Genomic DNA, 24,864 nt, shown 5'->3' with positions numbered 1-24,864 from the left:
GATAAAAATTCTCAACAAAGTAGGTCTAAAGGTATCATACTTGAACATAATAAAGGCTATCTATGAAAAATTCACAGCCAACATTATCATCAATAGGGAAAAACTAAGAGCTTTTCCTATTCAGTCAGACATAAGACAGGGGTGTCCACTCTCATCACTGTAATTTAACATAGTACTGGAAGTCCTAGCAAAAGCAGTCAGGCAACATTAAGAAAAGGCATCCAAATTGGCAAGGAAGAAGTCACATTTTCACTATATGCCAATGACATGAAACTCTCTATAGAAAACCTGAAAGACTCCACCAAAAAAACTGCTAGAACTGATAGAGGAATTCAGTAAAGTCACAGGGTACAGAATCAATGTATAGAAATCTGTTGCATTTCTATACACAAATCCCGAAGCAGCAGAAAAAGAAATTAAGGAGTCAGCCTCATTTACGATTGCACCAAAATCAGTAAGATGCTAGGGATAAACCTAACCAAAGAGGTAAAAGATCTGTACTCTGAAAATTGAAAAGTACTCATGAAAGAAATTGAAGATGACAGAAACAAGAGGCAAGATATTCCATGCTTGTGGATTCAAAGAACAAATATTGGTAAAATGTCTGTACTACTCAAAGCAATCTACACATTTAATGCAGTTCCTATCAAAATACCACCAGCATTTTTTGCAGAACTGGAACAGTCCTAAAATATTTGTGGAACCAGAAAAGACCCCAAATAGCCAGAGCAATACTGAAAAAGAAAAGCAATGCTGGAGGCATAGCAATTCCAGACTTTAAGTTATATCGCAAAACTGTAGCCATCAAGACAGTATGGTACTGGCACAAAAACAGACGCATAGATCAATGGAACAGAATAGAAGACCCAGAAGTAAACCTACAACTGTATGGTCAGTTAATCTTTGACAAAGCAGGAAAAGAATATCCAGTGGGAAAAAAAGACAATCTCTTCAACAGACAGTATTGGGAAAACTGAAGAGCAACGTGCAAAAGAATGAAACTGGACCAGTTTCTTATACCACACACAAGAATAAATTCAAAATAGATTAAAGACCTAAATGTGTTATAGACCTGAAACTGCAAAAGACTAGAGGAGAACATAGGTAGTAGACTCTTTGATATCAGCCATAGCAACTTCTTTATAGGTATGTCTCCTGAGGCAAGGGGGGGGGAAATAAACTTGGGATTTCATCAAGATAAAAAGCTTCTGCACAACAAAGGATACAATCAACAAAACTAAAAGGCAACCCGCAGAATGTGAGGAAACAATTGAAAATGACATATCTGGCAAAGGGTTAGTATCCAAAATATATAAAGAACTTAAAGAACAACTCAAAAAACAAATAATCCAATTAAAAAGTGGGCAAAGACATGGACAGACATTTCTCCAAAGAACACATCCAGATGGCCAACAGACACATGAAAAAGTACTTAACATCACTGATCATCAGGGAAATACAAATCAAAACTACAGTGAGATATCACCTCACACCTATCAGAATGGCAAAAATCAATGACACATGAAACAACAGGTGTTGGTGAGGATGTGGAGAAAAGGGAAACGTCTTGCACTGTTGGTGGGAATGTACACTGTTACAACCACTCTGGAAAACAGTGGAGAGATTCCTAAATAAGTTAAAAATAGAACTGTTCTATGATCCAGCAATCACTTTACTAGGTATTTACCCAAAGAATACAAAAATACTAATTCAAAAAGATTCGTGCACCCTGATGTTAAGATCAACATTATCTAAATAGCCAAATTATGAAAGAGTCCCAATTGTCCATCAACTAATGAATGGGTATAGAAGTGCTATGTACACACAATGGGATATTAACTCAGCCATCAAGAGTCTCTTAAATATAGGAAACAAACTGAGGGTTGCTGGAGGGGAGTGGAAAAGGATGGGATAATTTGTGATGGGCATTAAGGAGGGCATGTGATGTGGTGCACACTGGGTGTTATATGCAACTGATGAATTATTACAGTCTACATCTGAAACTAATGATGCATTACATGTTGGCTAATTGCATTTAAATTTAAAAAAAAAATAATAAAAATAAGAGAATGAAATCTTGCCATTCCCAACAATGTGGAGGAACTAGAGTATATTATGCTAAGTGGAGTAAGTCAGATAAAGGCAAATACCATATGATTTCACTCACATGTAGAATTTAAGAAACAAAACAATCAAAGGGGGAAAATAAGAGAAAGGAGAGACAAACCAAGAAAGACTCTAACTTGTAGAGAATAAACAGATGGTTACCAGAAGGGTGGTAGCTGGGAGGATTAGCAGAATAGGTGATGGGGTTTAAGGAGTGCACATGTTGTGATGATCACAGGGTGATGTATGGAAGTGTTGAATCACTACATTGTATGCCTGAAACTAATATAACACTGTATGCTATCTAAATTTAAATTAGAATTTTTAATTAAATTAGAATTAGAATTTAATTTAATTAGAATTAGAATTTAATTAAATTAGAATTTAAATTAGAACTTTTAAAAAATAAAATTTGAGTCAGTACTTATTGTCTGCATACTTCTGGACCAAAGCAAAGGAGCGCATTATTCACTTGTCACTTTTTGATGTAGGAGGCACGGGAGCATGATTTACTGGTGACTTAGTGAGACACAGCACATCATCTGCTTTCATGAAGGAAATAGGAAGAAGATCTATATATTGTCAGTAATTGATTTTGAGTTATTTAGAATTGAGAACTTTGATGATAAAAATTAACTTGAGATCAACTAATCTATCCCTTATGTTAAAATAGTACCACACAGACACTTGTATACAGATAAGCTTCTAACCTATTTTTATAGTCTTATAGAATTTTCTTCCTTTTTTTTTTAAGTTAAGTCCCTGTGTGGGGCTTGAACTCACAACCCTGAGATCAAGACCTGACCTGAGATCGAGAGTCAGCCACTTAATTGACTGAGCCACCCAGGCACCCCATTGTCTTGAGAATTTTCTTAAAAATGCTTTTGAGATATTGGTTTAACTATTTTTATTGTATTTATTTTTATTGGTTTAACTAGAATTAGTTTTAAGAATCTCCTCTCCATCCTCTACTACATATCTTTTGTCTCTTCTTGCCCTCTATATTCCTCTGTCCTCCTCATCTTTCCTCTCTGGTCAATGTAGGAAATTTCTTTAGTAGATTTCCAATTTAGGAGAAGTTCTCTCAGGATATCCTTCTAGGTTTTTCCCACAAGATTTTTTTATTCCCTAATTCTTGAGTTGTATTTTAAAAAATAATTTTAGTATCATCTTAAATTTTGAAGGCTTCAAAGTAGTTTTACTTTGACTTTATATTTTTATTTATAAGATCTGTGTTATTCTTTTTACATTATTCTAACCCTTTCTAAGAAAATATTGATATGCTAGTATTATATATAAAGGAAATTAATGTTGTATAGCAACCAATGGCTATAGAATGAAAGTCACATTACAGGCTGATTGATTAGTTTCCTCTCTAATAAAATATTATTATTTGAGCTTCTTTAAGAAATTGTTATGTTTGTAAATGGATGTTTTCTAATGAAAATCATTAATACACAAAAATGAAAAATGAGAATCCTTTTATACTTCAGGGAAGATGCTTTAACACAGGGAAAAACTTCTGAAAATGGTTTCAGGAAAGCACTTCAGATGCGTCATTGAAATTTAGTTCATAGAGTCCCCAAAGGGCAGCTGGGAATGAGCTTTGGAGGGGACCAGCTCATGTTCCTGACCTTGGAGAAGGCCTTTCCCGTCCCCCAGCAAGTGAGTGACATGCATATTCAAATGTAATTGAAGATATTAGCAGGGGGAGAGTAATTTTGATTACCCAGGTCGGCTCCAAATCCAATCACAAATGTCCTCATGAGGGAGAGGCAGAGGGAGATTTGGTACACACAGAAGAGGTGGCCATGTGACCTCAGAGGCAGAGACAGGAGTTATATAATGACCACAAATCAAGGAATGTCAACAGCTACCAGTTTCTTTTTGAGGCAAGGATCAGAAGAATCTTCTTCCAGAAGAAGCATGTATCTGCCAACACTGTGATTTTAGCCCAGTGGTAGTGATTTTGGATTTCTGATCTCTAAAGTAAGAGAAAATAAATTTTTGTTGTTTCAAGCCAAATTAATAAAGAAGTTGATATAAATTGCTCTTATCTAGTCATTACAGAATATCTTCAATAAACTTATAAAAGGATTTCCTTCTTAATATACTGACAAGGTAGATAAAATCTCCCAAATGTTTCAGATAATCCATGCTCAGATGCAAGAGAATCTGAATAGAATGTTTTATTTGTGCAGAGAAAATCTTTTGACTTGAGAGAATATTGCAATTCAAATTTAGTAGTGGGTATTTTTTAAAATATTTTATTTATTTATTTGACAGACAGAGATCACAGGTAGGCAGAGAGTCAAGCAGAGAGAGAGGAGAAAGCCGGCTCCCCGCTGAGCAGGGATTCCCAATGCTGGGCCCCATCCCAGGAACCTGGGATCATGACCTGAGCCGAAGGCAGAGGCTTTAACCCACTGAGCCACCCAGGTGCCCTGTAGTGGGTATTTAATATACTATGTTGTGTTTTTTGTTTTTTGTGGTTTTTTTTTAATTTATTTTTTATTTTCAGCATAACAGTATTCATTACTTTTGCACCACACCCAGTGCTCCATGCAATCCGTGCCCTCTATAATACCCACCACCTGGTACACTGACCTCCCACCCCCTGCCCCTTCAAAGCCCTCAGACTGTTTTTCAGAGTCCATAGTCTCTCATGGTTCATGGGGCACCTGGGTGGCTCAGAGGGTTAAGCCTCTGCCTTTGGCTGAGTTCATGATCTCAGGGTCCTGGGATCGAGCCCCACATTGGGCTCTCTGCTCAGCAGGGAACCTGCTTCCCACCCCCAGCCGCCTGCCTTTCTGTCTACTTGTGATCTCTGTTTGTCAAATAAATAAATGAAATCATTAAAATAAATAAATAATAAATAAATAAAATAAAAATAAAGAGATCCATGGCTCCAAAAAGAGTATAAAAATGTAAATTTTTAACAAAGAACATTCAGACTTTTTATCACTATGAGACCTTCAATGGTAACATACATAACTTTGGTATTTATTCATATATGTATATGTATATATGTATTTATATATGTATGTGTATATATATACATATGTATGTATATATATGTTTTTATGTAACTTGGTATTTAATGTTTGTGTCCAAACCCTCCTCTAGTCCCTCCTTTTTTCCTCCTCCAAGTTTCTTTTCTTAAATTATCATAGAAGAAATAAATTTCATATGAAGTAGTTACCCAGTGGTTATTGACTTAATACAGCTAAATTTATTGTGCCATTTGCTTCCCTTTTTCATACCCCTAGTATTTTATCTACCATTTCACTTAGACATCCCCTCACATATGGCCTTGTGACTTGTAGTCCCATTCTGAACTCTATCTACTCTAAGCTCTGTAAGCACACAGAAAATCTCCCTGTGCCTCACTGTCCTTAACTGTAAAAGGAGGATAAATCAAACTTAGAATTCATTTGGGCTTCAGAAGCTATCTAAAATTCCTTGGTTCTTATGATTTTCTATAAGGTAGTAATACTTTTAATTTTACACATGACAATAATGTATATGCTGCTAAGTAGTTTAATGAAAGTCATCCTTTGAGCAGGTTAACCAGCCTTTCTTGGAGGTGTTTTACAACTCAATCAGCTCTTTTAAAATTTAATTGTAACTTATTAAATCTTTCCCTAAGGTTTATTTGTAGAGATCTTAGAGTGTTTTGCATTGAATGTGTTTTTTAAAGTTTATTTATGTTGAGTCATATAACTTATTTCTGCATTAATTTATAGACATAATATTTAAAGTGAAATAGTAAATATTACTGCAAATTCAAAAGTGAGACCAAGGAAAAACAAGAAAACAAAGTTAGCAAAAAGCCAGTATGATTGTTTTCAATGTGCTTCATATTTGTCTGTGAGCTAGTGCAACCATGACAAAAATAAAAATTAATTCAGTTTCATAATTTGTATTATAAAAAGGAGAAAGCATATTGGTTCCACTGAAGAATTAGTTTTCTTCTGGTACCATATTATAGAAGAAATTTCTTATGTGTCATTATGGATAGGACACAAAATAAAGCTATATTGCATATGATTTATTTCTTTTTCATTTTATCATTAGGTTGTGCTTTCTTTGCTCACTTGGGGAAAGCAGAATTTTTCATAGCATCTACATTCATGACTATGCATATACTAATAGAATAGATATTAAAAAATAATTACTGGGGTGCCTGGGTAGCTCAGTCGGTTAAGCATCTGCCTTCAGCTGGGGTCATGATCCCAACCGGGGTCCTTGGATTGAGCCTCTGTGTCGGGTTTCCTACTCAGCAGGGAGCCTGCTTCTTCTCCCTTTCCCTCTGCTCCACCCCCAGCTCATGCTTACATGTACTCTTTCTCTCTCAAATAAGTCAAATCTTTTAATAAAAAATAATTACTGATAAAAATGAATTTCACAAGTAAATGAACTTAAGTTTGGGTTTTAAAAAAATACTTACGAGTCCTAATAATCTTTCTTTCTTGTGTGGCATAGTTCCAGGAGATAATGCCCTTCTCTTTGCATGTTCACACTAGCATTTAACACATTTTATTGTAATTTGTTCATCTGACATTTGCCCATTTGATCCTCATTTGACTGTGGGCTCTTCTGGGCCAGGAATCCTATCTTAGTCATTTTAACTCTTAGTACTAATTTTATTGCCTGTACATAGTAACATATTCAGTAAATATTTTAGTGAATGAATATAATATTGACTTCAAGTATATTTGTTTTCTCTCTTTTTATAATTCAGAATTATGGCTTGGAAACAGAAAATCTAAAAACCCTTTCTCACAAGCTGAATGCATCTGCCAAAAATCTGCAGAATTTTATAACCGGGAGGAGAAGGAGCGGCCATTATGATGGGAGAACAAGCCGAAAATTGCCAAATGACTTTCTGACTTCGGTTGTGGATCTGATAGGAGCAGCCAAGAGTCTGCTTGCCTGGTTGGACAGGTAAAATCTTCCACATGTTTCATAAGTAATCTTCCTCAGACACTATCTTAAATATAACATTATTTCATGTGTTCTCATGAAAGAGTTGGATAGGTAAAGGAATAGCATGTTATGAATGTCTAACTATGATTCATCACAGTATAGGGGTATCATCAAATAGGCATTAATCATTTGTAAATTTTTGTATCTAACTAAGTAGCCAATTAATAATTAGTCCCTGACAGTTTCAGAATACCTTAACTGCTTTACAAGCAAAGTCATTTTTTGGCTGTCACAATAAGACTGATAGAACTGTTTTAACTCCTAATTTTCTTTATTCTTTGTATTAATGGGTCATATTTAAGGGAGTGAGCATTAGGATTCTATTTACTGTTTTAAATGGGTAATTAAACTCTGAGACTTTAATAGCATGCAGTGCATATCTCCTTACCTTGCTAAATTCATTCTTTACTATTACTTACATTGTACAATCTTGGATATCATAAACACAGATTAAGATTTTTTTTCTAGTTAGTTTTTATTTATCTTAGAACACAAAAACTAAAAAAATTTTCATGATATAAAATGAAAAAATTTAAAAATATGTGGTTAAACATTGTAATGGTAAAACAAATTACAATTTTTTAATTAAGCTCTTTTATTTTTAGAATTTTTTTGTAAGGGATATGTTCTATGTTATTATGGTGGTTAAATAACCAAATTTTAAAATACATTTCCTCTCTCACAACAAATTCTGGTAATACATAATTTTACCAAAATTCTTTCTTGAGAAAATGTCAGTGGGATGTACATTATATATAATATTTTGACCTTTTAAAAATCTGAGGCCTTATATAAAAATAAATATTTTTATTTTTTTAAATATTTGTATTTTTAAACTAAAAGCTAAGATAATTTAACTTATATTATCTAAATTTGTATATATTAATAATAACATATAATATGATGATACTAAATCCAAACCTTAATACTAAGCTCTGGGTCATTAGCTTTTTGATAATTAATTGCTGGACAGAATATTTCTTTTGCATTATGACATCATTAAAATTTAATTTTCATAATTGTCTAAACTATATTTATCAATTGTTTAAAGTTGTTGCACTTTAAATATGTAAATTCTGTAAGTTTCATAATAATCATTAAGTAAAATATATTTAGAATATGGCTTAGTCCTTAAGTAATGTAATATATTTGTTTCAGAAGGCTTTTCAGTAATTATAAAGCTTAAAGAACACATACTCGATTTTAGTTATATTCTCTTACACTATGACCTACTCTATAATTGTGAATTTGCTCGACCTTAATAAATGTATTTAGTAAATTTCATTTTATATTCTTTTTATACTAGTACTTGTCAAATATGAATATAGAATATTTTTACTTTTTAGTGGCTAAAATGGCTGTTTATAGTCATATAAATAGCTTCTAGAACACTATGACAGTTTCTGACATTTTACTGTATTACATAATTTTTTATGGTGACTTTTTTTATCATCTAAGAAGGTGCTTTTAGGAAATGCCAGTTCACCTACAGACACATATCAGTGCACGCACACATGCAAACACACACATAACACTCCATGAAGTCAATCAGTAGCGTTTTGTGTTTGTTTCACAAGAAGAGAAAATGTGATAAAAAGCCTGAAGAAAATAATTTAAATAATCTGTTTGGCTTCTATTGCTGCAAAGGTTTTCACAATGCTTATTTTGTATTCCATCATACCACAGTGATTGATTAAATCAAAATTTAATATTTTGACTGTAAAAATGAAATACGTACTTGGAAAGAAAAAAAAGACAATTTTGTGATAACTTTAAAATCATCTGCTGAGACTGTAAATTGAAAAAAGAAACTGAAGTTTATATTTTGAAGATCTTTCACAGAAAATTTCAGCTCCAGACTGGCTTGGCTATAATGATGACGACATTAGCAAGCTTAAGTTTTAGAAAGGAAAGAAGGAGGAAAAAAATTTCTTACATGTTAAGGCATTTGGACTTACCTGCAGGCCTTCAGAACCTGGTTAGTAAGGTAATTGTGTTTAGGCCTCTGGATCTTGATGATTAGTAGGACTGTAGTGTTGAGAAAGATTAAAGAAGGGTAAGGAGAGAAGAAGGAAAAGTAACTTAAGAGACTATTTTGGGAATTAATCATGCTGCTGCTACTGTTGATGATTTTGATGCTAATACCTCTAGCCACACTCATTTAATCAAAGCAACCCCAGGAGGGTTGTCTTCATTTTACATATAGAAAAACTAGCACTTACAGAGGTTATATTCAAAACCAAATGGCAAATAAGTGGTGGAAACATTATTCAGTCCAGGCATCTGACAACAGAGTTGATCCTGCTATTTCCTGAGGTTTTTAATTAGAGGAGTAGAAGTGAGGATAGAAGAACATTAGAGATATTTATACGGATAACTAAGATTCCAGGACTCGTAAGATCTAGAGACGACAGGAGGCATCTCGGTATTTGACTTTGCTGGCCCAGTGGATGGTGATGCCATTATCAAAGCAGGAACAAGGTATGGTGGAAGATGAATGTTGAGTTGAGTGAGGCATGATAAACTGGAAAGTTCTTTAGATTATTGCTGCTCAAAAAAATACATGATCTATAGAAACTTGGGAGTAGTTAAAATATAGGTGATAAAGTCACAGATATATTAATACAGTGGTCTGAGGAGAGTTTTAGAATGGATTCCTTTTATTCTGCTCTATTTGTCTTCTGTACCACTTATACCCTTCTAACACTGTATCATTTTCTTATGTATTGTTGTTTTTATCTGATTATATGATGTATGCTTCAAGAGAGCAGGGATATTCATCTGATTTGTTTACTGCTGCTACAATTATCTAGAAGAGTTCATGGCCTAGAGTGGGTGCTCAATAAATATTTTTGAGTAAAAAAGAACTGGGATAAGGATTGAGCTCTGTGACCCACCAACAACTGAAGGATGAGTAGAAGTGAAGCTTGGGGGAAAAATGAGAAGGCATAACCAAAGAGGTAGGAGAGAATTAGATGAGAGTGTGTCATGGAAGCAAAGGTAGTAAAGAGGTGTTTGTTTGTTTGTGGGTTTGTTGGGTTTTTTTTTTTTTTGAGATTTCAGTATTTTCTTTTTTCCAACTTTACTGAGCTATAATTGACAAATAGCTATGTAAGTTTAAGATAGACAGCATATTTAAGATATATATACATATATGTATCAAATTATATATATATATATATATAGTGAAATGATTACCGCAGTAAGGTTAACTAATACATCCATCACCTCATTTAATTACTTTTTTTGTCTGAGTTGTGAGAACATTTAATGTGGTAGTAGAGTTTTAGGGAGAAAAGGAGGTGGTGAGTAGGGTCAAATGTTGCTGAGTGATTAGGTAGTTTGAGAACTGAAAGTATGTAGCGAATGAGGGAATCAGGATATAAGTGACCATACTAGCAACAGTTTAGTGATTTTATTTAGAAGTCATGAAAACTGGAGTATATGAATTGGTTATGAATTAAAGGTGAGAATTCCTCTCTGAAGAAATTTTTCTGTGAGATGGTTTGTAGTTCAGAATAGTTTTGTGTAATGTTAACTTCCATTTTTCATAGATTCTTAAATTTTTAGTGGTGATAGAAGAGAGGTAAATGAAGAATACTACTTCTATATTTGGGATCTTGACTTTGCTTCCTCCTCTATGGTGGATTGTATGAATATCTTAACTGTTCCTTGACTAATATAAATTTCAGAAGGTCCTGAAATCAATTTAAATATAATAGGACTTTATCTATAACTATGCCAGGTAAACTGCTTAGGCTGTTTGTTTTCCTGATGGTAACCCAGACTTTTATCAGAGATTATTAATGGGTCTGTATTTAAGTTATATTTTTATTCCTTTCAAAGAAAAAAAAGTTTTCTGGGTAGCAACAAGAACACAAGACAACATTTCATATGTCCTCTTGTTTCACTGTGTCTTATAAGCTACACAGAAAACAAAACGCTTTAATCATTGTTAGAATAGCCAAAAGAACAGTGTTCCCCATGACCATGATTGTGAATCCTGGCCAAAAGGCATCATGAAGTAGTGCAAAGGAGCAAAAGGCGAGAAAGGGTTGAATTTCAGCTCTGCCTCTAGTCCTGAGTAATCATGAACCTTAACTTTTGTTTTTATTTTCTTTTTAAAATAGGATATAAAACCTGCAGAATTTGAAGTTCTCTTCTAAGCACTACTATTCTATAACTCATTGACCTTGTTCACCAAAGGCATATGAGGAATATATTGAACTTATTTCCTTCTAAATAATATCAAAGGATGAACACTAACATTTGCTAGTTACTTGTAGAATCATTATTTAACTCCCTACCTCTTCTCTAAATAAATTTAGTTAATAATTTTAAGTTCTAGAACAAAACTAAGCTCTTTATGCTTTCTTTATAAAAGGTAAGAATGTGTCCTGTCTTGTTTATTTTTGTTTGCTTTTGAAGAACTTAGAACTTAGGTACTTAATTATAAAAATTTCCATAGAAACGACATTGACAAAAAAATCTTAATATTTTAATCTGTTGGTGTAGATTTATTTTAATTTAAAGAAACAGTGATAGGGGCACCTGGGTGGCTCAGTGGGTTGAGTTGCTGCCTTCGGGCAGGTCATGATCTCAGGGTCCTGGGATTGAGTCCCGCATCGGGCTCTCTGCTCAGCAGGGAGCCTGCTTCCTCCTCTCTCTCTGCCTGCCTCTCTGCCTACTTGTGACCTCTCTCTGTCAAATAAATAAAATCTAAAAAAAAAAAAAAAAGAAACAGTGATAAATCTTTTGGCATTAAATTTTGTAGTGCATTTTGGGAAGAACTTGCATGCATGGCAATATGATATGTGTTTATTGCTATTTTTATTTTATCTCACTTGAAAGGGGAGAGAGGAAAAGAAAGAATAGGTGAAAACCTTGAATTTTGTTGTAGATACTGAACTAGATGCTTCGATGCTTCATATATATCAACTCACTGAATTCTCATAAAGCAGATGTCATTATTCCCATTTTACGTATGAAACAGTAACTTGCCTAAAGTCATTCTTCTACCAAGAAAATTAAAATTTGAATCTATTTTTGTTTGATACCAAAGCCCTTCTTGTTTTTCATTTGTCATGTTCTTTTATCATGCTACATCTCCTTTCCAATGTTGACTAATTCTTAAAAATTTTGAGGAAGTTATTCTAAGGAATGCAACATATATAAACATTTATTTTCGTTTTGGTACTTCTCTTCAAGTGCTAAACAAGAGTGTCACTTCTGATTTTGGCCTAGATACTGAAAAATCACTATATAGAATTTTAATTTATAGAAAATTTAGTTCACATTCTACTTTGAAGGCATCAGTGAGATATCTTTTAATATCATTGAAACCTTTTGGGACTCCTGGATGGCTCAGTTGGTTAAGCATCTGACTCTTGATTTCAGCCCTGGTGATTATCTCAGGGTTGTGAGACTGAATCCCACATTGTGCTCCGCTCTGGGCATGAGGCCTAATTAAGATTCTCTTTCCTTCTCTCCCTCTACCCCAACCCCTGCTCCCACACACATGCTCTTTCTCTCTCTCAAAACAAGTAAAAACCTTTTGAAGTTTTAAGACTTAAAAGTTAGGGGGGAAATGTTTACAATTCACAAAACCTTCAATTTCAGTGGAGCTTTCATCCAAATAAAATTAATTTTCAAAAACCAGTCATCTGTTGAGGGGCATTTGACAATTTATCATATGATTTCACTCATATGTGGAACATAAGGAATAGCACAGAGGATCATAGGGGAAGGGAGGGAAAACTGAAGGGGAAGAAATCAGAGAGGGAGACAAACAAACCATGAGAGACTATAGACTCCAGGAAACAAACTGAGGGCCTCAGAGGGGAAGTGGGCAGGGGCATGGGGTAACAAGGTGATGGGTATTAAGGAGGGCATGTGTTGTGTTGAGCACTGGGTATTATGCACAACTAATGAATCATTGAAAACTACATTAAAAACTAATGTTGTACTATATGTTGGCTAACTGAACATTTTAAAAAAAGCTCTCTAGACTATGGACTCTGAAAAACAATCTGAGGGGTTTGAAATGGCGGGGGGTGGGAGGTTGGGGTACCAGGTGGTGGGTATTATAGAGGGCACGGCTTGCATGGAGCACTGGGTGTGGTGAAAAAATAATGAATACTGTTTTTCTGAAAATAAATAAATTGGAAAAAAAATAAATTGTGTTGTCCAAAGCCAAAAATAAATAAATAAATAAATAAATTTTTAAAAAAAGAAAAAAGAAAAAAGCTCTCTACATTTCTTAAATCATATAAAATCTAAGCATAACAAAATTGCTGTTTATCCCTTCCATTTTAAATATTTACTTAAATGAAGCAGCAGACTTTCCCTGAGGAAGAGCTTCAGAGATTAATCACATTTGGTAGCTTTACTGTTTATTTTCAGTGCATTGTTTACTTGTCTATTTTTAACCTACATCCTGCTGCTCTTCACACCTCATCTTTCTTGCAGTTTTATAGGGCTTTGCCAAGTCAATCTATAATTAGAGGGTTAGAGATAACTGTATTATCACATTATACAGTAACATCATTAACAGTGTTTGTAAGTATTATTTGTAGAATAGGTTTATTTTGTTAATTATAGTGAAAGTTCATTATTTCCTCTATTTTTTAGCATTCACACCTAATTCTAATTGTTTGTAAACTACCTTTCAAGACCATTCTATTTTGAAGATATTAAGGAGATATTATCTTTTTATGTCATTGAAAACTTTTGAATGTCTAAGGCACAAGAGTAGAGTGACAAGGCAAAAATATTTTTTTTGAAATCTTTTGCCCTACCTTAAAAAAAAAAAGTTTGAACTGATTTCTTCTTCCATAATGGAAAACTATAGGACAAAAGCTAATTGTATACTAGGAAAAAAAATTACAAAAACCAAATTACCTCAAACACTACCAGATATTGTAGCCCGCTGTTGCTTGGCCTTCTTTCCTCTCGCATGCTCATTGCTCTCACTTGGCACCTCTTTTTTTTTTTTTTTTTAAGAAAAAAAAAAGATGTTATTTTATTTATTTGACAGAGAGACCGCAGCAAGAAAGGGAACAGAGGAGGGGGAGTTGAAGAGGGAGAAGCAAGCTTCCTGCCAAGCAGGGAGCCTGATGCAAGGCTTGATCCCAGGATTCTGGGATCATGACCTGAGCTGAAGATAGACACTTAAACCACTGAGTCACCCAGGTGCCCTCACTTGGCACCTTTTATTCCAGAGATAAGCACTAATGTTAAAACTGCCACTGTTCATGGACTGCACTCAGGCTCAGCAGTGCCAACCTGAGGAATAGTGAGGCAGTCCAGATATCCATCCTTATTAACTTCTTAGCATTTTAGTCTTCCTTCTTGGCTTCTAATTTGTTTAGCATTTCTGAACCACTAATAACTTTTCCATAAGTGAAATACTTTTGTTGGAAAAGAACGTACAAAGAATACTTTCTTACAGGGTCATAAACCTTTGCACTTGAAAGAGTTGTAAGCATTGTATTATCCATATGGTGATTTAAGAAGAACAGTTGCTTAACATTTTTAATTTTATTTTTTCAGTGTTCCAAGATTCATTGTTTATGCACCACACCCAGTGCTCCGTGCAATCCGTGCCCTCCTTAGTACCCACCACCAGGCGCACCCAACCCTCCACCTTCCTCCCCTTCAAAACCCTCAGTTTGTTTCTCAAAGTTCAGTCTCTCATGGTTTGTCTCACCCTCCGATTTACCCCAACTTTTAAGATCTAAATAGGATAGTTCCTGTATGGCTGTTTATTGATGAGCCAAGGATTTTTTTTTTTAACTTTCTGGCATCAGAAAGCTTTCCTGCCATGAATTTAATATCCTTTACTTGGAGTCACTGTGTTCGTTTTTGTAAGTAGCCTGAGCTCTAACTTGGGTTTTTTTTTTCTTTTCTTCAGACTGAAAAATAAATTTCTCTTTCTTTTTTTGTTTTGTGTATGAACTGATTGTGCTCATGTACTCTACAGAGCTTTGTTTCTCTATCTAGATGATCATTAAGGCATGACTGAGTAATCACCTTTGCTAACTCATAAAGATTGGAACCTGTCAGTCTTCATTTATTTACATATGTGTATAGCCAAAATAATCATACCAAACATTAACATCTTCAGGATAAGAATGGTTCTTTAGTATAGTTAAACATGATTTGCCTTTAAAATAAAAACTTCAGGGGAATTCCCTACAAGAGGATATTAGTGTTTTCTTTGGTATATCCTTAGAGTTTTTCCCCTAGTTTTCTTGACATTTAATCTTGAGCTAGAAACTTGTCTTACTTGAAATATGAGTGGTCAAGAAATTGGAAAACATGCCTTAGAATTCAGTTTGCTACAGGCATTGGGTCATCAAATGGATTTTTCCTTTTATATATTTTGAAGATCAAATTTATGGGACAAATCATGCTGTATTTCATCTTATCACTTTTGAATGAAGTTTTTAGATTTTATTAACAGACTTTGACCTTTTCAAACCTAAGAACCTAAACTATTTCTACTCATGCCAGAAGCATGTTGAATTCTTAATTAAAATAACAATTTTTATGCTTCAGTGCAACAAAAATGGCCTTTAGTTACTTTTTTAAAAAATGATTTTGTCTTAGAAATGTTTATATTTTACATCTTTTTAAAAAATGGTTTTATTGAGGCCTAATTTAAATTCTATCAAATTCACCCGTTTTAGGTGTACAGTTTAATGAGTTTTAGTAGATTCAGATACACCTATGCAACATCTCTATAGTCCAGTTTCAGACAACTTCCATAAGAATAAATTTTTTAAAGCTGATTACTCACAAAGAAGTTAATTTTTTTAAACTGAGAATGTAGATTAATTAGTTACGTATTTTCCCAATTAACTTTATTTGAATTTATATGTCTGTTTTAGTAAATTATGGTGAAAAATATACTGAATTTTTGGAATGTAGATTAGTAAAAGATAGCCTAAAATAGGCTATGGTATATAGAATTATTTAGAAAACAATACATTAAAACCACTGGAGAGGGGCACTAGGGTGGCTCAGTCATTGATCATCTGCCTTTGGCTCTGATCATGATCCCAGGGTCCTGGGATAGAGCCCCACATCAGGCTCCCTGCTTGGCAGGAAGCCTACTTCTCTCTCTCCAACTCCCCCACTTGTGTTCCTGCTCTCGCTCTCCATCAAAATAAATAAATAAATAAATAATATATATATATATATATATATATATATATATATATATGTATATAATCTTTAAAAAAAACTACTGGAGAAAAAAAAAGGTCATTTAATAAATATTATTGGGATGCCTGATAAAGCCTGAACCCTAATTTTAAGTATGTCACTTATTTAAGTGGAAAATAAACCCATGAGAAAATACAGACAAAAAATGATTGCTAGATGTAGAAAGACTTAAGCATTTAAAAATATGGAACAAAATACAAATGAACATCCCAGTTGACTTTCACTACAAAAAACTGAAAAATGTGACAAAGTATAAGACAGATGACCAACTGGGAAAAATAAATACTTGCAACAAACATATGAGAAACAGAATGTTAATATGTACTATGTGAATATTACCTTTGTATTTTTCTTAATATTTTATTTATTTATTTGACAGAGAGAGAGAGATCACAAGTAGGCAGAGAGTCAGGCAGAGGGAGAGGGGGAAGCAGGCTCCCTGCCAAGCAGAGAGCCTGATACGGGACTCGATCCCAGGACCCTGAGATCATGACCTGAGCCGAAGGCAGCAGCTTAATCCACTGAGCCACCCAGGCACCCTTACCTTTGTATTTTAAAAATACCAAAATGTAGTAGATGGGCACATAGACATTTCAAAAGAGAGGACACAGAAATCACTGATAAGATGTATGCACCAAACTTCAGAGCTTGGAAGTAAAAACTGATGGAACAAGAAGAAAAGGACAAATCCACAGTTATAATTGGGTATTTCATATCCACTCTCTTGATATTGATTAAACTATCAGATGTAAATTCAGTAAGGATTAGAAGAACTGAATGCCACCACAAAGACATTATATAATTGACATTTTTAGAGTACTTCATCCAACAGGAGCAGAATACAAATTCTTTTCAAGTGCCCGTTGGAACATTCACCAGGATAGACCTCATCTGCATCATAAAGCGTACTTTGACACATTTAAAAGAACTAAAATCCAGGGGAGCCTGGGTGGCTCAGTGGGTTAAAGCCTCTGCCTTCAGCTCAGGTCATGATCCCAGGGTCCTGGTATGGAGCCCTGCATCGGGCTCTCTGCACCTCAGGGAGCCTGCTTCCCTTCCTCTCTGCCTGCCTCTCTGCCTACTTGCGATCTCTGTCTGTCAAATAAATGAATAAAATTTTTTAAAAAAGAATTAAAATCCAGTTAAAGTATATTTCTAACCATAATGGAATCAAACTAGAAATCAAATAACACATTTCCAAGTAGTACATGGATAAAAGAGGAAGTCTCAAGGGAAGTAAAAAAATATATTAAACAGAATGAGAAGAGAACAAATAATAACTTTTGTGGCACACAGTGATAAAAAAATTTATAGTACTGAATGCTTGTATCAGAAAAAAAATCTCATCATTCAGATAAGCTTCCATTTTAAGAAAGTGGGAAAATAATAGCTAATCCATGTGTATAAATTTTCAGTTAAGCAAGATGAACATTTCTAGAGGTCTCATATAAAATATTGTACCTGTAGTTAACCTGTAGTTAATACTGTACCTGTAGTTAATGATACCATCTTGTACACTTAAGGTTTTGTAGAGGGTAAATCTTGTGATAAGTATTCTTATAATAAAAGAAAATAGAAAAATAAGAGCAAAATAAAACTAAAGCAAGCAAAACAGGGTAATAATGACAAAGGATTAAAAATCATTGAAACTGAAAACAAACACAGTGGAAAAGTTGATCAAAATAAAAGGATCATGAAGGAATACTACAAATAGGCTTTCATACATAAATTTTACAGCTTAGATGAAATTGACCAATTTCAGTTCCTTGAAAAACACAAACCAAAATTTACTTAAGATGAAATATTATCAATAATCCTTTGAGTATTAAAGAATTTGAATTGTACTTAGAAACATTTTTTGTTGGGGTATAAAAGGTCCAGGCCCAAATGATTTCCTTGGTGAATTCTACTATATGTTTAAAGAGGAAATAATACCAATTCATACACTGTTCCAGAAGATAGATGAGTAGGTAATTCTTCCCATCTCATCTTATGAGATGATCATGATCCTGATCCCAATACTCGATGAAAATGGTACAAAAAAAGAAAACTGTGGACCGGTATCTTATGAACTTGCATGTTAACTTGTTAACTTACATGTTAAAATCCTCCACAAAATATTGGTAGACCCAATCCAACCATATATAAATATAATTATACACCATGACTAAGTAGGAGTTATCCCAGGTATGCAATGCTGCCTTAACACTCAAAAATAAATCAGTGTAATCTACCACATCAATGGGTTAAAGAATGAAAATCACATGATCATAACAGTTAATGTAAAAAAGAGCATTTGGTAGAATCCTATACCCATCCTTTAGAAAAATTCTCAGCAAGATAAGAACAGACTAGTAATACCTGAACTTGATATAAAGCATATATAAAATGCAACAGCTAAACTTACACTTGCATTATGAAATACTGAATGCTTTCCTCTTAAGACTGGGAATAGGGTAATACTGTCTGCTCTCATCCCTCCAATTTAATACCCTATTGGATGTCATATCCAGGGCAGTAGGCAAAAAAAGGAAACAAAAGGCCTAGAGATTAGAATGAAAAAATAAAACCTCCCCTATTTGCAGATTATATATATCCTTGGATAGAAGATTCCAACCTATCTACAAAACATCTGTTAGAACTAATAAGTAAATAGCAAGGTTGTAGGATACAAAGTCCACACACAAAAATTAATTAGATTCCTGTATACTAACAATGAATAACTAGAAACCAAAATTAAAAACATGGTAAAAAAAAAAAAAACATGGTACAATTTACAGTTGCTTCAAAAGTAGTAAGTTGCCTACACATAAATTTAGCAAAATATCTACAGGATCAGTATGTGAAAACTATAAAACACTGTTATAGGATATCAAATAAGATATAAATAAATGGAGATGCATGCTGTATACTGTGTTCATGGATTGGAAGACTTAGTAAAAATATCCATTCTCAAGTCTCTCTACAGGTATAATGAAATTCATATGAGAATTCCAGCAGGATTTTTGTATAGCCACAGACTGTATAATTCTAAGTTTATACTAAAAAGAAAAAAACTGGAGTTGTATATCAGTTTTGAAAAAGATATTACTCAATTTGAATTATTATATAACTATAGTAATCAAAACTGTTGTTGGTGACTGGATAGATTCCGAGAGAGTCCAGACTGTTCCTTTATAGGTCTGGTTAGCTGATTTTTGACAGTGGAGAATGGATAGCCTTTCACAAATGGTTTTTGGAGCAGTTGGATAGGCATAGGGGAAAAAGTGAAACTCGACCCAGACCTGACACCTTCTGTAAAAATTGACTCAAAAATGGACCATAGATCTAAAGGTAAAACATAAAACTATAAAACTTTAATAAGAAAATATGACTTATGATCAGGTGAAGATTTTCTGAGATATAGGACTAAAGGTATAATCCAGAAAAAATTATTAAGTTTGACCTCATTAAAATTAAAAACCTGGTATGCTAAAGATCCTGTTAAGAGGATGGAAAGAAAAGCCTTAGACTGAGAAGAACTATTACAGGTCACCTATTCAACAAATAATTTGCATACAAATTATTTGGGAACTCTCTAAATTCAACAGTAGGAATACTAAAAATCCAAAAGCAAATGGACAAAGGGTGTGAGGAGCCATTTCACTGAAGACTATATATATATGGATAGGAAATATGCACATGAGGCTGTTCAGGATCAGTACCAATTAGAAACCCACTCAGGAAATACAGATAACTATTAGATATAGGTAATAAATAACATAAATATAGATAAAACACCTTGGTGGGATTAAAGACCTAAATGTGAGACCTGAAACCATAAAAATCCTAGAAAAGAATATAGGCAGTTATTTATCTGACATTGACCATAGCAACTTCTTTCTAAATATGTTGACTGAGGTAAGGGAGAGAAGCAAAAATAAACTACTGGGACTGCATCAAAATAAAAAGCTTCTGCACAGGGAAGGAAACAATAAAACTAAAAGGCAACTTATGGAATGGGAGAAGATGTTTGCAAATGATGTATCTGATAATGGGTTAGTATTCAAAATATATAAAGAACATAAAACTCAACACTCAGAAAACAAATAATCTAATTAAAAAATGGTCAGAAGACATGAAGAGAAATTTTTCCAAAGAAGACATCCAGATGGCCAAAAGACACATGAAAAGATGCTGAACATCACTGATCATCAGAGAAATGCAAATTGAAACTACAATAAGATATCATATCATACCTGTCAGAATGGCTAAGATCAACAACACAAGAAAAAACAGGTATTGGTGAGGATGAGGAGAAAAGGAGCACTCAGGCACTGTTGGGAATGCAAACTGGTGTGGCCACTGCACTGTAGAAAATAGGATGGAGATTCCTCAAAAAATTAAAAGTACAATTACCATAGTATCCAGTAATTCCACTACTGGGTATTTACCCAAAGAATACAAAAACACTAGTTCAAAAAGATAGAGGCACCCCTATGTTTATTGCAGCATTATTTACAATAACTAAAATATGGAAGCAACTGAAGTGTCCATGGATAGATGAATGGATAAAAGAGAAGTGGTATGTGTGTGTGTATATATATATATATATATATATATATATATATATATATATATATATGGCTGAATATTATTCAGCCATAATAAGAAGGAAAATTTGCCATTTTCAACAACACAAATGGACCTAGAGGATGTGATGCTAAGTAAAATAAGTCAGAGAAAAACAAATTCCATATGATTTCACTCGTGTGGAATTCAAGAAAAAAAAAACAAATGAGCAAAGGGGAAAGAAAGGTGACAAAGCAAGGAACAGACCCTTAACTCTAGAGAACAAACTAAACTGATGGTTACCAGAGGAGAGATGGGGCGGGGATGGGTGAAATAGTTAATGGGGATTAAAAAGTGCACTGGTCACGGTGAGCAACAGGTGATTAAAATAAAAACTTTTTAAAAAAGAAGAAATATTTGGGGGGAATTCAAATTATATAGCTAACAGAATGGTCAACATCAGAAATATGTAAATGAAAAATAGGTTTAAAAAATGTAACCAATAAAGGATATCTCTTAGACCTATGTGAAAGTGGGAGTTGCTTGAGTTGTAGAGTTTGCTAGAAGAAACAAAATATTTATAACCCAGAAGCAGTTCCATATATGCATTCTTAGTAAATTACCTGAAGAGATATCAAATAGAAGGAGGTCTAAAGCACTAAGGATGCAATAATTTCACTGAATTTTCACCTCCATGCCTTCTTTTATATTAGTGATTTTATTTTCTTTTCTTTAAACTGAGCCCCCCAAATCCTATAAGATTTGGCCTTTAAAAACCTGATGGGCCCTTCTTTTCACTACATCTGTATCTTTGGGGTAAATACCCAGTAGTGCAACTGAAGGGTCATAGGGAAGCTCTATTTTTAATTTCTTGAGGAATCTCCACACTGTTCTCCAAAGTGGCTGCACCAATTTGCATTCCCACCAACAGAGTTGAGGGAAATTGGAAGGGGAGGTGAACCATAAGAGACTATGGACTCTGAAAAACAACCTGAGGGTTTTGAAGGGGCGGGGTGGGGGGGGGTGGAGGTTGGGGGAGCCAGGTGGTGGGTATTATGGAGGGCATGTATTGAATGGAGCACTGAGTGTGGTGCAAAAACAATGAAAACTGTTAGGCTGAAAAGAAATTAAAAAAAAAAAAAAACCTGAATGGCATTCACAGGTGAGAGTGGATAAGAAGTAATGGAAAGTCACTATGAATTCTTTTGGTGGCAAAACACTTGGTAAGAAAGACTGCTGCTATTTGTCTCTGACAACCTTGCAAATATAAACCTTATACGGAATATATTTATTATTTGTTTACCACATTATTTGAACAAAGGATGTGAAGTGACATTAATAATTGGTTTAGTACAAGATAAAACTTAGAAAGTAAGTTCATAGAGGCAGTATGTATATTAGTGTTTAACTCTGTGGAATGTGGGTTCAGACTTCCTTGGTTTGAATACCAGCTCCTCCCACTTACTAGCTGCCACTTAACCTTTTTGTATCTCAGTGTTCTCATATGTTTAATGGGAATAATAGTGGTGCCTACTACATAGAAGCTTTGTGAAAATAATTTATTACATGTAAAGCATTTACAAGAGTACCTGGCACATAATAAGTCCTCAGTAAGTGTTGGCTCTCATTACTAGCTCTGAATCATGAATGTTTCAAGAAGATACTATATTCAGAATCTTCACTTGAAAATAAACTAAAATACTGTCTTTGTTTAAAGTACTCCTTCATTTGTTTTATTTTAGGTGTAGTGAAGAGACCTTATAGGTACCAAAGAACCAATAAATATTACAAACTAAAAAAAGAAATTTGATGAAAAGCAAACATTATGTTTCTTGGGGTGCCTCGATGGTGCAGTCAGTTATGCTTCCAAGTCTTGGTTTCTGCTTAGGTCAAGATCTCTGGGTTGTGAGATCAAGCCCTGAGTCAGTCTGCTTGAGATTCTCTCTGTCGCTCTGCCCCTCCTTGCCACATACTCTTTCTTTCTCTAAAATAAATAAATAAATTTTTAGAGAAAAAAAAGAAAAGTAAGCATTATGTTTCTTGAATTTACTTCCCTTCTAATTTCTGAATTAAAAATAAATAAAATAATTTTTAAAAATAAAATTTCTGAATTTTTATCTAAAATATGGAATAAAATTTTTTTCTAAAATCCGAATACTTTTTGTCACTATGTGAACTTTAGAACAACTCATTTCCTATCATTCAAGATCTTGACTTAAGGCTGCTGCATTTGGGGACTTTCAAAACCTGTTCCTATTTTTTTTTAAAGATTTTATTTATTTATTTGACAGAGAGACACGGTGAGAGAGGGAAAACAAGCAGGGGGAATGGGAGAGAGAGGAGCAAGCTTCCCACCAAGCAGGGAGCCTGATGTGGGGCTCGATCCCCCCCTGGGATCATGACCTGAACCAAAGGCAGACTCTTAATGACTGAGCCACACAGGTGCCCCAAAATCTGTTCCTATTAATCACAATTTTCCTTTTCCCTTTATAGGTCACCATTTGCTGCTGTCACAGACTACTCAGTTACAAGGAATAATGTCATACAGCTCTGCTTGGAACTGACAACAATAGTGCAACAGGTATTAGCTGATAACATTTCTTTCTGTTAATTTATTATCTATTTCATACTCTAACAATGCAAAGGATTCCTTTTTACCAATAGTTTATAAGATACTGGTTTGGGAGTTTCTTACTCTAAGACAAATGGTTCTAAATAAACAATATATGATTTGAGAAACTATTCATGTAGCTCAAGAAGCAAGCTTTTTATTTAGCAGATGGAAAAAAGTAAAGTGAACCTCTAGAGAAATCACTGTTGGGTTGTAGGTGTGGTAGTCTCACGTTTTAGTGGGAAGGGTTGTACTTCCTTTCACAAAATGAAATTGCCCCATTTAGATAACAGTCTAAAACTTTTGCTCTAAGGCACTGTTCTTTATTACTACAACTATTAGTTTCACTTTTATATTGCACATATGAGAAAATATACATAACAGCTTTTAACAGTGATCTATTTACATATCCTGGTTTTTTACTTTAAATATTATCCAACCCAGGGATCCCCAAATCAAATGCCTTCAGGAGTGCTGCAGCTAATATAAGTGTTTGAATCAAGTTTAGGACAAGGTATAAAGAAACATTATGGTGGTAAATTGACTAGTACATATTTTACAATATTTAATTAAAGTTAATAATAAAACACATCTGTGAAGTCTGAAGCCCACTGTTAACATGCTGCTTAAGCCCCGGTGGTAGCCTGTTGCCACTGTGTTCTCAGGACCCAGCATTTGTTAACCTATCCAGTGATGCAGAAAGAAAGCAGACGAGAAAATAAGATGATACAGAAGATTACTGGGGATGCTGATGATTTATTCTTCTACTCCTTGTCCTTTATTACCAGGGATAATTATAGGAAGAAGAGTAAGTTCATGACTTTTAATTGTGGAGCACATCGGACATTCATCAGGATTCTATCATGGCAGTGAGAAAGCAACTCGTGGTTACTCAGAGACATGCGTGGAGATTGTGAACGTTTTTATGAGCTTTGAGATATATGAACAGTCTCACTGCATGTCTTTACATTTGATAGCAGTAAATTTAACTTCTGAATTTCAAAAATCCCAACTGGATAATGGGGAGAGAGTGGCATTTTAGGACAAGGGTCAACATACCTTTTCTAAAAGAATCAGATACTGAGGATTTAAGGTTTTATAGGCTGTGTAGTGCAGGCTATCAGGGTGTGTTGCAACTACTCAACTCTGTGGTAGACCAAAAGGAGCCAGAGACAATGCGTGAATGGATGGGGGTGGTTAAGTGTCTGTAAAACATGTTTTGAAAAAAAAAATGCTACAGGGTGAATTTGGCCCATAGGCCATCTTTAGCTGACGGTGTTCTAGGGCAGTGCTGGGCCAGGGGGGTCTGCAGATGAGCAGCATTATCATCCCATGAAAACCTGTTAGAAATTCAGATACTTGGCATACATCCGAAATGT

General features: G+C 34.2%; 1 protein-coding gene across 5 annotated transcripts in view; it reads left to right on the top strand.

Annotated features, from left to right (window-relative positions):
* The window catches only part of CNKSR2 (connector enhancer of kinase suppressor of Ras 2), a 284,336-nt gene that overhangs the window by 68,295 nt on the left and 191,177 nt on the right, over nt 1-24,864 (top strand). For all 5 annotated transcript variants that reach the window (XM_044235204.1, XM_044235203.1, XM_044235202.1 and 2 more), the window contains exons 3-4: nt 6,851-7,053; nt 23,368-23,455. In XM_044235204.1, the coding sequence (XP_044091139.1) occupies nt 6,851-7,053; nt 23,368-23,455 (291 nt within the window). The remainder of the gene's footprint in view (nt 1-6,850; nt 7,054-23,367; nt 23,456-24,864) is intronic.

Source organism: Neovison vison, chromosome X, assembly GCF_020171115.1.
Source record: "Neovison vison isolate M4711 chromosome X, ASM_NN_V1, whole genome shotgun sequence".
Lineage (NCBI taxonomy): Eukaryota > Metazoa > Chordata > Mammalia > Carnivora > Mustelidae > Neogale > Neogale vison.
Note: the sequence above shows the minus strand (reverse complement) of the source record. Positions and strands in the feature narration are given on the sequence as shown.